This window comes from Apteryx rowi, unplaced genomic scaffold, assembly GCF_003343035.1.
Source record: "Apteryx rowi isolate R43461 unplaced genomic scaffold, aptRow1 scaffold_191, whole genome shotgun sequence".
Classification (NCBI taxonomy): domain Eukaryota; kingdom Metazoa; phylum Chordata; class Aves; order Apterygiformes; family Apterygidae; genus Apteryx; species Apteryx rowi.
In genome coordinates, this window is record NW_020448208.1 from 1565527 (window position 1) to 1584867 (window position 19341).

At 37.2% G+C, this 19341-nt stretch overlaps 1 protein-coding gene across 10 annotated transcripts in view; it reads left to right on the top strand.

Annotated features, from left to right (window-relative positions):
- Window positions 1-100: 100 nt before the first annotated feature.
- Window positions 101-19341, top strand: part of CEP162 (centrosomal protein 162) — a 47452-nt gene continuing 28211 nt past the window's right edge. Inside the window, exons 1-13 of one of the 10 annotated variants that reach the window (XM_026062650.1) lie at window positions 101-115; window positions 625-690; window positions 2047-2150; window positions 2814-2948; window positions 4554-4615; window positions 7217-7355; window positions 8018-8103; window positions 13141-13265; window positions 15920-16072; window positions 16338-16524; window positions 17446-17498; window positions 18577-18644; window positions 19248-19275. In XM_026062650.1, the coding sequence (XP_025918435.1) occupies window positions 2091-2150; window positions 2814-2948; window positions 4554-4615; window positions 7217-7355; window positions 8018-8103; window positions 13141-13265; window positions 15920-16072; window positions 16338-16524; window positions 17446-17498; window positions 18577-18644; window positions 19248-19275 (1096 nt within the window). In that variant the 5' untranslated portion in view covers window positions 101-115; window positions 625-690; window positions 2047-2090. Of the gene's footprint in view, window positions 116-430; window positions 691-1144; window positions 1225-2046; window positions 2151-2204; window positions 2286-2813; window positions 2949-4553; window positions 4616-7216; window positions 7356-8017; window positions 8266-13115; window positions 13266-15919; window positions 16073-16337; window positions 16525-17445; window positions 17499-18576; window positions 18645-19247; window positions 19276-19341 lie in introns of those variants that run through there. The other 9 variants (XM_026062641.1, XM_026062646.1, XM_026062644.1 and 6 more) reach the window with 9 other exon arrangements.

Consider the following 19341-nt stretch of genomic DNA (forward strand, 5'->3'; position numbering starts at 1 on the left):
CCGGCAGCAGCGGGAGAGGAGAGCAAAGAGACGGCGGGTCTGGCGGCGTCACGTGACGGCGGCCGTTTCCCCCCTCCCCCCCACACACACACACGCGGTCACCGTTTGGCGGGCGGTACGGTGGCCGCGCGGGTTTCCTTGGCAACCGACCGCGGCTGCCGGGTGCGGGCGTGGAGGCGGCTGCGCCAGGCCCGGCCCGGCCCGGCCCAGCCCAGGTGCATCCCGGTGCCCCGAGGCTGCGGGAGCGGGGACGCTGCCCCACGGGGCCCTGGAGCTGAGCCCTGCCTGCGGCTGCCGGCCCGGCCCGGCCCGGCCCGGCCGGGCTCGCCGAGCCCCGTCGGGGGTTGCGTCGCCTCCCACGCAAGGGCAGAGCGGGCGCCTGGCGGCGGCGGCCGAGGCGGGCAGGCCCCTCCCGGCCGCCTTGTGCGAGCCCGCAGGTGGTTTAGCGGGAGCGGTGGGTCATGGCTGCTCCTGGGGCTGGTGCGTGAGGCGGGGATGATTCAGAGCCCACGCGAGAGGTGGTAACTGTTCCATACTGCAGCCAGGTTGTGTAAGTTGTCCTTAATTCTCATGGTTTAGCCATGCCTTTCCAAAACTGTTGCTTTCTGCCCTCTGGTAGAGTAGATATACCCAGGCAACTGACTTCACTTTACGACTTGAAAAGTCTTTTGCGAGCCTCCCGTTTTAAAGGTATGACTGTAAAGTGTATTTATTAATGATAACTTTATACATGATCTTTTATTATAGAAATAAGCTGACATGTATTTGTTATCATTCTGAAGAAAAGATGTAAAAGTTTATATTATTAATTTTTATAAGAGCTGTGATTATGAAGTAGACATTTAAGTAAAAGTGTGTAAGAAGAAAATCAGTTTTCTTTTTTTGGCAAGCCTGGAATTAATGTTCTCCATTTGTTTAAGTAGTTGGCATGGCTAGTAAACTGTTAATCTATCAGTGCTTACAATGTTCTTTGATTGTAAAAATATAAAATGATATTGGATTATGTGTGTCATGAGAGGTAACATTCTTCTTACCATGTTTTCAGAGATATTTTCCAAGTACTTACATAAGGRTATCTTATTTAATTGAAAGTCCAGGTAGTCTGCTATAAGCTTTTCTTTTTCTTTTTTTTGTACTGCCAAAGTGTAGGGTGGTCTATGGATGAGTAAGGAGTGAAAACAGGAGGCAGTTGTCACAACTTGCCTGTCAAAATCAATTTACTAGGTAGGTAACAGTCCTGTGTACTGAGAGGGCTCCATATTGGGAGAAGTTTTGTTTAATGGTAAAAACATTTCTGCAAATGTTTAGCCTTTTTATGTTTATGTAGTACTTCTCAGCCTGGAAGATCCTAGAGTAGTTTAATGCTGCTGTACATACGCATTTTTGAAAGTAGCCATATGTTTTGAGCACTGTGTTATGCAAAAGCTATGTAGCATTGTGAATGTGGAGTGTATTTTATACCTGAATAACCAATACAGACTTTTGGGTATGGGAAGAAGGCAAGGGCCATTGCCTTTTTTCTGTGTCAGTGCAGATCAAACCTGAATACAATTCTATAATCTTAACAACTTTAATGCACTTTTTTGTTTACTGAGTTCTAAGCACAACAGAGAATATGAACATCTGGCACTAGAAGTTTTGTCTCACAATTTAGGAGAAGAAACAGAAAGGAATTAAAAGCCCATAAAATGGATGGGAAGTATTACTACAGTGTTCTTGTTTGATTATTGACAAAATTCTTAACTGTTGATGAGCTGTCTTTTGAAGGAAAATTTAAAGATGGTAAATAGACTCATATTGTTTTTATCCCCAAAAGTTTAAATGCTGAAACTATTGTTTTGGAATTTAATACTTTGATTCTAAGGAATCTAGACAATCCAGGCACTGACAGTCTCCTTCAATAAATAATACAGATTTGGYGGGGTTGGGGAAGGGGCTGAAATTTGGCATCTTTCATATAGTTTTTTATGTGGAAGCAGGGAATCTCTAGGCTGCCTCTAGTTTCAGAATGCTTTTAATTAACTTTATTTTAATTTTAAATCTCAGTGTTTAAACCCAGTTGTTCAGAAAGTAAAATCCAGTTGCAGATTATGGCCCATCAACTTTCAAAAGAAGAATTAGATGAGCAGTTTGAACAGTTTCTGAAAGAGGTATGTTTCAGAAGAAAGTCACATTTTCTCACCCTTTTCTCCATTAAAATACAGGAAGAAAATTGACTATGGGAGAGTATGAAATAGAAGATGCAGCTGTGCTTTTATCAGATAATTCACGCAGTTGTCTTCTGTGTGAGTCTTTGTAAGGTCATAACTTAATTGCTAAACTTAAGTCTTAGCTGTATTGAAATCAAGAGGACAGTTCTGTGGTTAAATATGAATATTTTGTTATTGCTGGGTTATATCTTCAGAAAGACCACTTCCATCTTCATTTTGTTTTAATTTAATTGTATGTGTATTTTTCTTAGGAATAGTAGCAGAGACTTCAAATTGAGTTAATAACTGAAAAGGAGGTAATGAGATCAAAACATTTTGCTGTATGTAGCTGCAAGTTACATTAAGAATTTCCATATTTTTCTGTGAAATACCTAATTTAATTGGATTATGTAAAAATTCTTCTTTTAATCTTAACAAAATGAAGTCTGCTGTAATGGCTGGAAATTTTTAATTTGAATGCTTTTATTGCTGATGGTGCGTGATGCTTTTGTGTAAGGGCAAAGTCATCCAAATATCTGGCTGATAACTTAAGCTAGCAACTATCAGAAATGGCCAGAATGCCATAACTTGATTTTTTTTTTTTTTTTTTTCCTTTGCATATAGACCTGTAATTTTGGAACTTGCTCTCTGGCCTATCAGACACACAGTGTAGTAAGCCTAAGATATAAATACCACATATTTAGGACCTTTACTGGATGCTGTTGTGGTATAGAAGTGTTGCTAAAGATAACAAAGAGTGTAAGTGGGTCTCTGCTATATTAATGCATGCTAAAAGTTTTGGGTTATGAAGACTGTGCTACAATTTCATTACTTGTGAAAAATGTGCTCCTATAAAAATTTTGTGTTTCCTACTGTATTGTAGAGAACTGTAGTAACTTGAGGCTTCTTTTTCATTAAGTTTTTAGCTTTTCCAGGTACGTCTGTATCTCTGCCGTGAACATGCACCTAGTGAGATGTTTTTACAGATATGGAATAAGTGTAATTTCATTGAGCAATACTAAATTGAGAGAATAGAATAACAATGTYGCCTGAAATTTAAGATACACTGATAACTTAAAGGTAGAGGTAGGCCTTAAAGTTGATGATGTACTTGATTACAATGTTATTAATTCACTGAAATTATTAATGTAAGTAAAAATGGCACACTTGGCTCTGCATTTCTCTCAAAAGCGTTTTACTTATTATTGTTCTGAAGGCTGTTGCTTTGGGGAGGAGAATCTCCCTCTTCAATTATCACCAAAGTGAGCACGCTTGAGTTGGAAAAAAAATCAAAACAGCTGTACTGAACTATCCTAAGCAGCATTTGGCATGTTTCAGAGAATGTAGCTTTAATAACCAATGTGTTAAACTTTTCTTATCATTTCAAACAAAAACTGTAAAGTGCTTAAAGCTTGCTTAAATGCATATACTGTCAGTCCAGTCATTAAAAAATTCAATAAATTGATTTGCTGGTTAGATGCAGACCCAAATAACAATGACATTATCTACTCCATGTTGCTTTACATGCATCCATCTTCCATTATATCCCTCCTTTTGCTTTTGTTTTTAATAGAAATTGTGCAGCCTTTTAACATTAGAAAGATGAGAAGGTAGTGTGCTCTGTTTGAAATGCATAGCTGTGTAGGTCATGTTTGTGTTGAGACTGTAATGGGGGGAAGATAGCAAAAACCATTTTTTAATAACTTGAAGACTTTTTATTTGTTTAAGTGAATCTTTCAGAGAAGAGAAGGAGCAGAGTGGTTTCCCCTTTTAAATAACTCATTCTTGTTGTTAGTGAAACTGCTGTTGCTTGGGAAGGGTGATTGTATGTATCTTTGAGGTGAAAACATATGAAGTTAAATGAAAGACTAGGTGTCTAGTATGAGGATGAAAGGGAAGAAGTCTTTTGACATATGCGTTGAAATTTAGAAGCTGTCAGTGAAAAGGGTTTTCTAAGCTCTTACCTCATTTAGGTTTCCTTCTGTGTGACAACATTTATTGCCTACAGACTACATCTTCTAATGATTCTATCTGGTTACACTTATTCCCCAACACTTGCCAGTACAGTCTATTGTCATACATGATTCTCTTCCTGTTCTGTTGTCCATGTAGCTGTGATCCTTCCACTCCCACCCCCCCCAATCTACTTACCGTAGTGTACTTCCCCTACTGTCCCCTTAATTTCCCTTAAGTGTCATCTTACGCAGTGTATAGCTCATACAAGTATTCTGAGTGTTGGCTGTGAAGTTCCCTTGAGAGATGCTGTGTGAGGAGTTATTTCTAATGTACAGTGCTCCAATTGCTTTGCTTGAATTACCATAAAAATCAGCAAATATTTTTGAAAAAGCCATTTTCTGTTTCTAGACTGCTGGGTTGACTTTTGTTGGTCTGCTTGCTGACATTTATTCCATGACATGCATGGACAGGTGAGAAGACAGACTTTTGAAAGGAAAGGCTATACCACCTTAATTAGAAAATCTGTAGAATAATACTTACATTACATAACAGAATATTTTTCAAATACTTTTTTTTAATCAAAGTATATTAAAATATTATTTCACGCTAAGAAACCTATTTTGGAGTAGACTTGTTTTCTTGAAAAAGGCTTAGTAGTTTCATGTAATAATTTGGACAAACATTCATGAAAGTCTTTGTGTTTTAGATCCAGGCCTGCATTTGCTAATCCACTTTTTTAACTTCTCTTGTGCATAGGAGATGGTAGGCTGATTATGTGCCATGTTGGTGTCTCAGTCCTTAAAACTGATTCTTTTTGCTTTTGTTTAACTGGAGATTAAACAATTGACACTTTTTTTTTTTTTTGGAGGTGTTGGGGGGGGGGTCTGTTCCCGAAAGGCAAGACTGACTCTTGTCTGAGGGAGAGAAAGGAAGAAGTTGGAGTCACTTACTGGCATTGGAAAGCCATTACTGGGCCCAAAAAATATTTTTTTTAAGAAAAAAAATCCAAGTTTTACTGTTGAGACAACTGACCTGTTGGAAAAACATGCTTGTATTTTTGTGTCAGCATTTCTTTTCCCAGCTGCTGCAACTTTACTGTTTGCAGTTGACAAGATGGCTGGATGTAGAAAGTTTCCAGAACTCRAGAGCAACATATGGGAGTTTCAGGTTCTTTAGTTATGATACTCTAAGGAGTATGAGCATCATCTAATTCTGCTTGCTGAGTAGGGGATGCTGTTAGTCATAACAGGCACAGCAAGTGATAACAGAACTTGTATAAAGCATCTGTCAGTGCTCTTAGCTAGCTAGAGGCAGTGTGAGGAAGTTGTTATTTATCAAACATATATTAAAAATGTAAAACTGTTTTGTTCTGTGTTACTGAACCAACTTAGCAGAAAGAAAGTTGCAGTACATCCTGTTGTCTAGCAGCTTCATAATTTACTAAAATTATGTTTTATTAAATTGAAAAGCTTAGAGCACTTAAATTTTCTTTCTGAGGTTCTATGACAGAGGGATTTATTTTTGTAAGTGTAACTATAAACTCTGAAGATGTTATTGGTCAGAGCTATCAGCAAGAATATTATTTTCTTAGACTTATTCTTTTCTTAAATGGTAAACTTATGTCATCYGTATTTGACTTATGGGCTTTCCTGTTAGGCCCATGGAAACTTAAGCTTTAGATTAACGTTAAAGTCCACCTCTAGTTTTAATGATTGTTATGTAACAGTAATCAGGCAGTGGACTACTGAGGATTGTTTTAATAAAACATCCTTTAGGGTTTTGCAGAGTAAGTACACACAGTTCTGTTGCCTCCAGTATTCTGATTATACTGTTACATTTTCTTATTTGTGGCTATTATAAAAGTGAAGTTTTTGAAGTTTACCAGTGTGATGCATTTCATTTGTGAATACTTCAGAAAGTCTTGCACTTCATGGCTTGTGCTAACACTAATTACTGTGTTCTTTAAGACACTTTAGGACAATTGGTTTCAACAATTATGGCTAAAAAGCTCAGACAAAAACAAAAAGTCAGTTGTTCCCTTTAACCCAATATTTACTGAGATCAGACACAGGAAGTAAGTAAAGTAGCATATAAAACTACACAGCACCAGCTTAATCAATTCTAATAATGAAACATGGAGTYTCTCAGATGATTGTAGTGGAGGTAGAGGAAAAAATGCAGGTTCCTGCTAAGGAAAGAAAAGGACTGGAAATGTCAGGCTTCCTGTGTACCTTGATCTTAACATATATTTCCAAATGAATATATTCCCTTATTCAGTGTCTGAACAGCTAATTTTGCTCCTAAGCCTGCTGTAAGTGGCACAGAACTTTCTTGAAGTAGAGGAGTAGCGATTTTTTTTATTTATTCTTTTTTTAAAAGTTTTTATCACCTCAAAACATCCCTGTTGTCATATGAAGTGTCCGCAAGTCTTTTCCTTACTGTTATTCTGCAGTTACTTAAATTGATAGGATCTTGTAGACTTTTTTTCCATCCCTGGTTGGTTCTGACTGATGGCTTAARCATGGGTGACTAACAAATACGTACGAAAGCTTAATAAGCAGAGTCAGAGAGGAATGCCTCTGGCATTTCTATTAATTTCCTTGAACACAAAACATAGAGTGAACTTTTGAATTCTGACTTGCTGGGAGCTAGAATGTTGCTTGTGAAGGTTTACTTTTAGAATATTCATAAAGTTGCCCTCTACAAAGTCAGGCCAAACAAAACAGTTTCTGCTCTACTGTGTGCTTTTAAGGGATGCAGTCAGGATTTTGTCAGGTTGTTACATGTTGTAACTAACTGAGAGAATAGAGTGTAAGTTCAAATGAACATATACTCTACTGGGTGGTTAACTTCTAACGCATCCAACTTCAGGCAACAGAGTTATCGTATGGCAGTATTATATAAATACAGATATTGTCTCTTGCACAACTCTGTCATGAATGTACAAAAAAAGTCAGACAGTGGGGAATAAAGACAGGCATCTGAACTCGAAAGTTTGGAAGAGACTGTCTAAAAGACAGTTAATGTGAAAATATAAAAGCTGTCTTTAATCTCGTATGCAATTTACTCAGTCTCTTTCAGATGATTCACTTGGAAGTTCAAAGAAAAAATCCAGCATTCTTGAAACATTGGGACAGCCCAGGAAAAAAGAATCAAAGAAAAAAGATTCAGTGCCATGGTGGATATCTGAGGAAGATTCTGATGATGGTGGTAAATACTATAGTTTTGCATTTTTTTGGCCACAGGGTGTCAGATTAGTTCTTTCTCTTGCTTCATATGTGCTTGCTTTCAGGTTAAATCAATGCCGTGCAAAGTGCTTTAGCACATTACAAGTTTGCAAATTATAAAACTCAAATGTGGTTCTCTTTTAAAAGAGATCAAGCTGTAAGCAAGCTTTCTGCTATTTTTTCTGTAGTCTTCAAACTATTAAAGTGAATACATTATAATAAAAAGATATTTAGAAAATGTAAGTTGTAAACTCTAGTGAAATATTAGTGGAAGTGTTTTGTAACCAAGCTCTGTCTTATCCATTTTAAAAACTGGAGAGAAAAACATCTTAGAGACAACTTGTATAATCTTATGTTAATCACAATATTTGTAATAGGTTGGGAAAACACAGAAAATGTTTTCAACAGCAATTGATTCAAAAATATGTCTGAGTTTACTTGGTCATGTAGTTGTGAAAGAAAATATAATATTGTCTGCAAGCTTTCCACCTCCAGGTCTCCGTTTCCTCTCTGTTTTCCTATTTGCTAGTAACCCTGTTAGTAGCTATTTTTTCCGCAGAGTGATCACCCCTTGTTCTTACAATAATTGGTGGCCTCTTATTTTCATGACTTGTTTAACTTGCGTAAACTTTGTTTATGTTTCAGAAATCAGCTTTTCATATGATGAAGTTAGAGGTACTGCTGGTAGTCTCTGACTTTAAGACAAGCTCTGTCCTGTCAGTGTTGTCAAGGTTAGGAGCCAAATCTTAATCAGCGGTTGTGCTACGTAGGCATACACTTGATAGGTATTTAGGTATTGTCTGGACTCCTCATCTGTCTCTGGCTTATAAGATGGTGCTGGAGAACTCCATTAGACATGATGCTGTCCATCAGACAGTGCAACTACATACCAGGTAGTTATGAGATGCTATGATTTCCTTATTGCTTTTCAAAATATTGAAGGACAGAATGTTCTTGCTGGCAAAGTGTGGGTATTAAGCAGTTAGCAGGACCTCATTTCTGTTCATTTTATTTTGAAATGGTAGAAGCTTGAGAGAATTCAAGAAAAATTTTCTGGGGACTTCAAAAGTTCAGCATCCTTCTGTGTTTTTTCTGGGATGCTTGAGGCAACCCATAAAGCCCTTTGAAACTTCTCATGCTACTTTATTCAGAAACACTGGAATAGGTATTTAAAGGACAGGATAAATAAACTTTATAGAGCACAGTGCTCCTATGGGTTAAGTACGAATGCAAAGCTGAATCAGAAGAGTTTATGTGAACATTCCAGGTTGTTCCTTTCCAAACCAATTCCAGTACTTTTATTTTTTTAAACTAAGAATAGTTAAATTCCAGGACTGGCAGATAAGGAAAAGCTATGAGAAGTGAAAGATGTTTGATCTGCAATTCATTGACATATAAAATAAAAACAGTTCCAGTAAACTTTTTAAGGTCTCTTTTTAAACAATCTTCTCCTTTAACTGGAAAATATTTAGAAGGTGAAGCCATCCAGTTTTGCCAAATCAGAATCCATTTACTTGCAAAAGAAAACCTGTTCATAAATTTAATTTTTAGAACTTAGTTGAAAGTAACCTATATGTAAAGCTTTTTGAATCGAAGGTCCACTGTGTCTTGCCAGTTTGACCTAATAAAACTGAGAATACCCATAACAATTAAGAATAAGTCAGTAGCAGCTATGCTAGAACTGTGCTCTGAAGTTCCCTTGAGCACTCTTTGGCCAGCCAGATTTAGTTTTATTTCACCTACTTCTCTGTTCATCACCCATACATGCATAGACTTCCACATTTGTGTGACATAGGCAGTGAGCCGTATCCTACCCCAGTACTTCTAAAACTACAGAGCAGAGAGACCATTAAATTTTTCCAAAGGGCTTTCTAGGTGCTATCTTAGCAGGAGAGGATGACTCTATGGTGTGAAGCAGAGCTCCTGATTGCATGGTCCCATGAGGAAAGGGCCATATTTGTCATACTGGGCGCTCTAAGTGGCAGCAATTACCAGTTGTATTAACTTGTACAGTGATAGATCAGGAATTGCATAGTATAGAGGCAACCAACAGTATGATGAATGCCATTTTATTAACTAAAGCGTAGTTGTCAGAAAGTTCACTTACAGTCAGGAGAACCATTGGCAGAGGCCAACTTGGCCTCTCCAGTAAAAACTGAATTTTTCTCTGTAGTTATAAAAGTAGATAACTTTTATGTGGCTATAATTGAGAATGATGAATCCCACACATAAGAGAGGATTTATATGCATGTTTTCACACTACAAACCATGCTATGATTTAAGTTTGTGTAGATACACCTGCAATATTTTAGAAAGACGGCTCAGGTGACTGCAAGTAATTCACTGTAGCTATACCTCTGGAACTGCCCTTTTTTCCTCTCTGTCGGGTCTCCCTCTGTTTTTCATGCTTGTAAGTACTTTATAAAATGCAGTTTTGCTAGGTCTAATATTCTTCAGTGTATATATGTTCCGTAGTATGTTGCTGCGATGTGTTAATAGTGGATGAAGGCAGAGCATCATCACAATATAAGATAGTGTAGGGATGAATTTAAAAAAAAAGTGATCTAGTCTTGTAGCTTTTGGTAATGTGTCCTGCTGAAAAATATATAAATAATATTACTGTGGTGGCAAGAAATATGGAAATAAGCTAAACTTAATTTCTAAAAAGTTTTAAAACAGCATTCTTTAAAATTCTGGGCAGATCCTTTATCTGCCTTTGCCTGACCCTTCAGATCAGTTGCAGACAGAATTCTTATTAAAGCCTGCAGAAGCTCTCTCTGCATCAGATCTGCAACATTAATCTTCTAGTGCCTCAAGCTCTCAGCTAACAGAATTGTTATTTTCAAAGTGTTTTGTCATCATGAATCAAACTCATGTAACTGTGCAAGTCTTACTTCTACCTCCAGTGAAGCACTGCATTAGATTCACCTGAACTAACTCCAGATGAGTTGATGTGTTTGGATTGCACTGTATGGAGACACTACTTCAGTTGTTGTATTAATACGGTACAAGGTCTGGCTAATTAGCTTGAACAATGCACTATGCTGATAAGTTATTTCCAATTTGAGGTTCTCATTTTGACCTACTTCAGTATCTGTATCATGCCTTCTTCAATGACATAAGACAGATGAGTGGAAGACTAAATATATACTGTACTTTATCTGATTCTTATTTCCAATGCATCTCACTGCAGAAGCTGAGATTCATACATAAAGCCAGTTTTCACTTGGTTTTGTAGATTAATGGTAAACACCATAGGCTATTTCCATCCATTTGGCTGAGAAGAATAAAGCACATTTTAAAATAACTAAACTTGTCATTCTAGGCACATTTGAACTCTTGTTTCTTTAGCTGTAAATTAGGATGTGTAAATTTTTATTCTAGATAGTGTCTTCCATATTTGTTAGGTTAAAAACTGACCTCTAACTAATATCCTTTCTACTTGCTTTTTTCATTTAAATGATAAAAAGAAATTGGGTAATAAGAATTCCTATCCTGTCTTGCTTGCTTATCTGTTCTTGCCGTTTGTCTTACTCTTCAAGATTTTCAAACCAGATTTTTTAAACTGGAAAAAAAGAAGAAAATGGTGGGAAGCCATGCTGAAATAGTTGGAAATAATGAACAAAAGATTCCCCATTCAGATTTCCAGTCTGGTATTTGATTAAATATGTTTAGCTCAATTTATTTAATGTCAGCGTGGTATTACTACTGTGCTTCATGTAGAAAATCCTTTTTACATAGTTCATTTAACCCTGATGTTCTTATAAAAGCAAGCTGCCACTTACTTCATTTGTCATTTCCAAAAGAAACTAATAGCCATGTAAACTTTTGTTCTATCGCCGTTACCTATAGTGATGCAGAAGGATAAACTGTATTAAATGTAAGCCAACGTGAGGGGAAAAACTGTCAAAATCTAAAGAAAGCTCAGTTTTGTTAATAAAATATTATACAGAAAATCTCCTACGCTTTCTGTATTTCAAACTCAAGAATTATTAATGTTTTTTGTTCTGTTTGTATAAGCTCAAAGTCTCCAGTCCAATGGGTGTTCTACGTTTTTGGTTTTTTTGTTTTTTGAAATGTTTCTGTTCCCTCTGCTGAGCAGTAGGTTGCTGTGTGTACACTGCCCCTGGAATGGAAACAATGAAGTATTTGTAATAATGACAAATTAAGTTGTTTTATCTAATCTGCAGGATGATTTTAGTTAATACATCTTCAGATTCAACCTTGTAGGTGAAGTCATTTTTTTGTGTTATCTGAAGAGAAACCCCGGGGAATAATTAAGACTTATAAATGCTCTATGAAATCTTTTTRTGTTAGTAACATCAGTGATTAACTTAATAGGTACTAGGTTAAATGTGGCTTTGGTTTCAAAGTCAAGCAGATTCAATAATATTTTGGAGAGCTAGGACAAAGAAATATTTGGCACTTGGTCTTTAGAGTAGTGTTGATGACTCCTTAGCCTATAGAACACTTCCCTTATGTTAGCTTTCTAGAGAGTATGTGCTGTCCTGTTTCCATAAGCTTCGTTCACATAGAATAATTATAAAGCATCTCGGTCTGGGAGATAGATTCAGTTTTAGTGTTTATTTCTCAAATGAGGCTTAACATTTGGAATATGATCATTAGGAAGAATTTGGAAATTGCCTTTTAAATTACCGTTTTAAAATGGTAATCTGGTGTTTGCATTATTTTTAATGAAAGGCAAGCTGTCAACCTTTTTAGTTTCCCAGTAAATGTGGCAGAATTAAAAGCTCCCACGTGAGCAATGCCTCAGTGGTGGACTTGGACATTGGTCAAGGGAATAAAGCACACGGATCGGGAAAGATTTCATACATCTTCTCTTTCTGTCTTTCAGCTCGCAACTGCCATATGCTTATCAGCTTCCTCAGTCATCTTGCCTGTTTCTGAACTGTGTTAGCTTCTGGTCATGTCTCCCCATCGTCCTGTTTCTAGGTAGCAGCAGTACTTGGCTAGGTCCCCTGGACACCCTTTGCTCTCTCCCATGTCAAGGCAAATTCAGAAGGTCTCTAACCAAGAGCTTGCTCTGAATTGGCCAATTTAGAAGCCTTTTTTTTTTTTTTCTTCTGACTTTAAAGCTTGAACAATGAAAAGCCTCATACAGTGCACTGGCTAGCCTAATGTATGTAAGGTGTATACTGTGAATACCATCTAGGCCCCTTGAGAAAGCAATTTTCAGGAGAGGTGCTGTTATCTGGAATTAAATTCCACTAATACGAATGGACTGTGTTTGATTTCAGTGGCAATTAAGCAAGCCCTAACAAGAGTTTAAGCAAGTGATGTGCAGTTCTTGTAAATGACGGTGATAGAGACAGTAGTAATTCACATCTTAGCTACCTAAATTCTTCTGCTTTTATTTGAACCAACCTAGATGCTTTCTTTGAAAAATTTTAGTACAGAACTTTTTATTGTTGAAGTAGTTGTATCAGTATTAGTTTTCTTTTTGTCGGATAATACATTGAGCTCCTAGAATAATGTATTTGAACACAAGGTATTTATGGAGTAAGAAGTAGTTTATTTTTAAAAATAATTGTCACTTCTGAGAATCTTTTAACTCATTTAATTTTTAGTTATAGCTACAAAATTGTAGATAATTAAATTTTCAAGAAACTGGATTGCATTACTTTTTCAGAAGTGGTCATTTGAATTCTCACATCTTATTTTTCTCTTTATTCCCTGTCCATTGTATATGAATACTCATAAATGTTTTGTGTACACTTAAAAGTAGTTCCCCCTAAACCTTCTTCCAGTGCATCTCACAGCAAGGCTTTGTCCAAATTCAAAATGTTGGAGAAATTTCATATGAACAAGGAAGATGCGTATTTAAACAAAGAAGGAGGAAACCTCACTTCTGACAGTCCAGACAATTCTGAGGGTAACAAATTTACTGTCTTTTATAGTATTACAAAATGAAAATTGCTCAATTCTGAAGGTCCTGGTCAAGTTAAGGGGAAAAATGCTATCTTTTAAATGGATATTTGTCATCATATCTAAATGAGTTCTTTTGTATTCACATTCTTAAACTTTTCTCTGCAATTGTGATGGTTAGAAATATCTTTCTAAATGAAACTCGGGCTCTTATTTTAATTGATTTCAAGAGGCAGGACCTTAAGGAAGAATACCATATATGCTGAGCCTTACAAAATATTGCAAGAGTTGACAATGTGAAGATACAGGCAGTGAAATCTTCAGCACTTGAGGAGACTGCTGCTTCAAGAACTTGTTTTCATAATAAGTAACAAATACCCCAGTAAAATAAACCACTCTAAGTCCCTCAAAAGTCAGTAGGACTGTTCTAATAGCCAAAAAACACAGTGAAAATACAGACTCTACAATCCCTCCAATTTGATATTTTTTCCAAGTTGGATGGATTTCTCAGAGTTCAGATTGAGTAAGACTGGTAAAAACCATTCTTGCCTTCATTAGCAACAGTAGTATCCCTTGTAATGTGTGTTTAGGAGAGTGTATCTGGGAATTAGGAGTGGCTGGATTGAGCTGGCTGCAGAACAACTTTTCGTTTTCAGATTGTTGTGGGAGATGCTTTTTAAAAAGCTCTGGTCTGGTTTGAACTGGAAAAAATTACTTAAAAATATTAGATAGCATATAAATCCCGTGGAGCTGAAATTCAGTGTCAGAAAGCTCACTGAGTTTGAGCTAATTTAAATAAAATAATTCAGGAAAATGTCTCCCCTCCTCATTCCCCCCCCCCAGCCCAAAAAAATTTTGTTCTATCAGAATTTCTAGATGTCTTTGTTACTGAATCGTATTCCCATCTGCTTTCTTGTAAATCTTATGTAGAAGGGCAGTGCCAGCTTATTTTAGACTCTACTGATATATTCCTGTTTAAGAACAGTGTGATGAAGGTTCAGCAGGATTCTGGCTCATTTAAAGTTCTGAAAGAAACTTGTGACCCAGCTGAAAACAGACTCCTGGTCGCTGTCTTAGTAATGAGATTTGAGTGCCATTTGGATAAATTATTTTGTGCATTTAGCTATCAGAAATGAATTACTTCTGCTTTTCCACTTCATGCAGCACTTTGAGCTGTCCATTGAGTTTTCAGTGTAATAGCAAAGTGTTTTTGTTTAGGCATTAGCTTTGTATAGATGTGGAGCTTGAACTTAAGTCTTTGACATTTACTTCTAGCATAATAGGTGAGTTAGAGCTCTGTACTGCGGGGGCGGAGGGGAAAGAAGCTAACATTAGATACAGCAGTGTGCAAGTCATTTACAAAAGTAAAATGTTATGCACCTAGGCTCTCAATACAATGCGTAAGGGACTTAGGCATTGCAAGTCAAGAAACAAGCTATTCTGCTGCTTAACAAGGAGGCTCTTAAAGTTGGAATGCACGTGCTAAGCATTGGCCATTAGGGAAAAATAAAGAGAAAAGGTGTTGCGACTTTTAACCTCACCCTTACCGTGGGTACCTTTTCAGCACTGCAAGGAGAGGGCCCTCCATTGTTAAGATATGGGCAAATAAAGTATTTGTTTAAAGGAACTGAGTCGGACTTGTCCTTAATTATAGAAGAGAAGGTAGTTGTGCTCCATGTATGTAGCAGCTTAGAGGTAAAGCGCTTGACCAGCATGTGGAAGACTGGTTTAGTTTTCTTCGCCTGAGGGCTTACTGATGTGTGCATCTCCTGCAATCCCCTGCCACCAAGAAATGGGCTTTTGTCAGTATCTCACCCCTCCTGATACGTTTTGCACAAGGACACAGCTTCAATCTAAACATCACTTGGCCAGAGAGCAAGTACAAGTCTGAGTTTATTTTGCTGACTGGAGATTCATCTTGGAGAAGACAAACATGGTTTCTACTGCCTTCTGTGAGAACTGTTAAATCATTTCATACAAGTCTTTGGATAAAATGCATGAACAGTTTTTCTTCCAGCCATTCTCCTAAGAGTCCCTCTAAAGAATCCAGGCCTAAAAGTGTGTGTTTTAGGGGCAAGAAAAAGGGACTTGGTATTGTTTAACTAGTGCAATATTTGGGTTGTAATTTTTCCTAAACAAAGTATGTAAGGCAGTGCTCTGATCAAAAGTAGAATTCATACACAGAGTTTAKTAAGGTAATATTGAACTCTTGCAACAAGGAAGCAACTGCACGTTGTAATTTGGAAGAGCTGAATTTGTATGTTTGTAATTTTGGTTACTATTTTTTTTTTCCTTGGAGTATTTAATTTGCATTCAAATAAGAAATACTAATTTTTGTGCAGGGTTTCTGTGTGTGATTGTCTTCAAGTCATTTTTCCCAAATGTTATGTTTGCCCCATGCTGAACTTTCAGCTTGTGTGCAAATATGAAGGATAAAAAGAAAATGTATGTAACAGAGTAATTAAAAAGACTATAATTAAGCTGGTTATACATGTCTCACAAGAGAAACAAAAGTTAGGTGAATGTGATTTGTGAGATTGTCATCTAAAAACTATTTGTATGACACTTCAGTCTTTTAGTCATCTTCCAGAACCTTCAGTCTTAATCTCATATTGCAACTGCAAAGATGTACAGTCAGCAATATTGCAGCTGTTTTTCTAGGAATGTTTGGAAGCAGTGGAAGCTTTGTCAAGCTCCTGAAGACTTCACAACCTGTGGGGGAAGCTGATGAGAATACACATGCAGAAAAGATGCCGTTTCAGAAGAGTAATGGGGTTTCTGTCTCTTTAAGTAGAGACAGCCTGGAGACAAACGGTGAGAACTGAGAGCAACCATTTCGTGAGGTTAGCTAGACCTAGGCAAACTCTTATTACAAACTATTTTATTAATACCTTGCAAGTCAGCATTCTTCAGTTCTGTCAGTTGTATCTAGTGAATTGACGGCTTCTGATGCTTGCTGGTGATATTTGATACCACTAATATATTGTGAGCTGTATCTAGCTGTAGTTAATTATTATGACTATTCTGTGTAGATGTACTGTACAGTCATGATTAGTTTGTTCTGTGTTTTGAAATTTAGGTTCAACTGTAGCTTCTGGGCCTAATCAAAGTATAATGGGAGCTGGACTGGATACCTTGGAAGAACAAGAAGAAAAAGCAATGTTCTTTGCCAAACTTGAACGAGAAGCATCATCTACTATTGATTACTCAAGATTAAATAAAGAGCTGGATTCCAATGATTCTGTAATACTAGCACCATTTGTACGGTAATTTAGAGAGAAGAAAAGTTACAGACTCTTATTAATGGACATGTGTGATTTGGGCATCTGAATGCCATGGTCACTGAGATTTTATGGGACAAGATCCTGTATAATTTCAATTGGTAAACCCACTTTTCCTGTAACACAGGACGGAAGTGAGCTAAATAAATAAGAGAAAGGAGTAAGGTGACAGCATGACTCTTTGGACATACCCTACATAACCTTGTGCACAACTCAATAGTGTCAAGTTGATTTTATTTAGTTATACCTTATAACTAAGAATAAATGTTAAAAGTGTTATCCACTGCTAACTAGGTAGTAGATCAGGAGGAATTCTGTATCCCTTAAGACATGATGTAACAAATGAATCTGGAAGAACAATATAAAATAGTCTTCATAGACTAGGGATAATCCATGTATAATCGGCAAATAAGTTTGAACATCTGTAAAAATAATGGACAAATGGACAGCTCAGGCTGCCATCACTAAAAAAGGCTAAAAGTGTAAAGGAAACTTCCAACACGAGACTACTTGGAGGGTCAGAGTTCTGGAGAGTTTTAAATAAGGACAAAAACGTTAACTTTACTAGAAAAGGAGAGATAAAGGAGAGATTTTGGAAACAGAATGATAAGGTCAGAAGTGAACCTATGATAAAGCTTTCCTTGAGAAGCTAATGTGGATATAAGGGAGAACGCAGAAAGAAGGTGGCTTTAGGAGTTGCTTTGACAATTTTAACTGTGGACAGTTGTAAAAACATCAGTACTTTTTTAGTCAATGCTGATGTTTACCTGCCTTTTTTCCTATGATTTGATGGAAAAATTCAGGTTTTTAATTTTATTGCTAATTGTAAGGAATTTTTATGGGCTAAAAAAATATTTATTTGCTGTCCAGGAAAGGACAGTAACATTTTAATTTTATTTCTCTCAGAAATGAAAAAACTGAAAAAGGAGAAGAGGAATATGCACATGAAGAGAAATCTGGTAATACTATCTAAATCATACATTTGAAAGTTCTTGCCTGTTTGTACCATGTGTGTGCTAAGAATTGGAAGAACTTCATTAAACTGAATAACAAAAATGAAAGCTGAGGAATAGTGCTCCAGTCAAAGTGCAGATATACCACAACAATTTTGTAACTCTGTTCTAAATGAAACAGTTGAAATGACTTTTTTTTTGGCCTTCCTAAACTGCTATTTCATGAGTTATAAGTGAAATTAATAAAAATACACGTGCAGGAATGGTGTAAACACCATGTATAAGTCACTGTGAGGAAGCTATTTTACACGTTGAGGGTTTTTTCTTATGTGAGCATACTGATCAAACTTCTCACAGTCTAAAACCAAAGCGAATGCTGAAATAGTGGCTCTTTGTGGTGTAGGGTTTACATATGCACTAGAAAGACAACGGGTCAGTTGTTTTCCTCCTGTATTTTGACACCAATGCACTATACAACTAGAAGCATTGCCCAACACTAGTTTTAAGGGTTACAGACAGTGAAGACGGTGTACATGGGAGCTGAGTAAAGGAGAAGGGTCAAGGATCTAGGTAACTGTAGAAAAAGCACTTAGCTTATCTGCAAAATTCCTGTTCTGACATGCTTGGGTTTTAAATAATGCTAACTCTTGAGAGCGGCTCTTTGGCTGCTGAAGCCAATCAGAGGGAGCAAAGCTACAGATTCAGCACCTAAAAACTGCTGGAGTGGTCAAATTAAACACACACAGTACCTCATCTGCTAGTGGGGGAATTGCATCACTTCACCCCAAAGTGAGAGTGACTGAACAAAAGAGGTCAATGCAGAGAGGCCATGAGGGCTCAGAGATACAGTATCTCTGACCGTAAGACAAATTTCATTTGAATTTGGAGATAGTGTGTGATTTTTACTGTGTTTTTTGTACCCCACACAATCTTAAAACCTTTCTGTTGCCTATGTGAAAGGAGTAGTAGCAACAGTAGCTGCTGTTAGTGGAGGGACTGGAGAACAAGAGGAAATAGCTTTCCCTTTTACTGCTTTATCTTCTTTAAATATTCACTCTATTTGATGCTTTATTTTACTCTTCAGGCAGCTACAATGAAGATTTTGAAGAGGGGACAGATGTTAATCCTGCCTTTAAAACTGAAGAAAGTCAGGTAAATCAGAACATGAAATCAGGAGTAGGTTTAAATTTGAAAAGGTATAACTTTCCTGGGACTGTATGGTTCTATTAAGAGCATAAACTTTCCAGTGATCTGATACTGAAAGGATTAAGTTCTTCACAGGGCTRCCTGCTTGCTCATCCTTTGTGTTAAGAACTGGAGAGGGTAGCACAGAAACAAGGAGCTCTCACTGGAGCCTCAGGATGGGGGTGATTAATCTCTCACTTTGGAGCTAGTGAGGTGCTATCTATACCAGCAAGCAGTACAGTCTGAGAGAAGCAGGTCTGTAGGGAGAAACAGTTGGGCAGAGGACCTAATACTTGCACTGTAAGAGCTTTGGGGATATTACTACAGACTGGCTTAGTCTGGTCTCTTGGGGCGGACGTCCCTTGGTGACTGGAGACATCAGGAGAGGGGTGTCAGAGTACAGAGGGTGGAGGACATGCTGGCATCCCACGCAGAGTTTTAGAGAAGTGCAGATTCCTGGAACACTGAAAGCTGCATTAGTTCTTAGGTTTTGGACCAACTTTTAAAGTTTGTTGAGGACATTTTTTTTTTCTGGAAGTTCAAAAAGTAATACTACTTTTTCTTCTCCAGGAAGCAAACACTGGCATGCTGGCTAAAGGTAAATACAAACTTTAACAGTAGGAGAATACTAATCRTACCTTATTGAAACGTTCTTATCTGATTT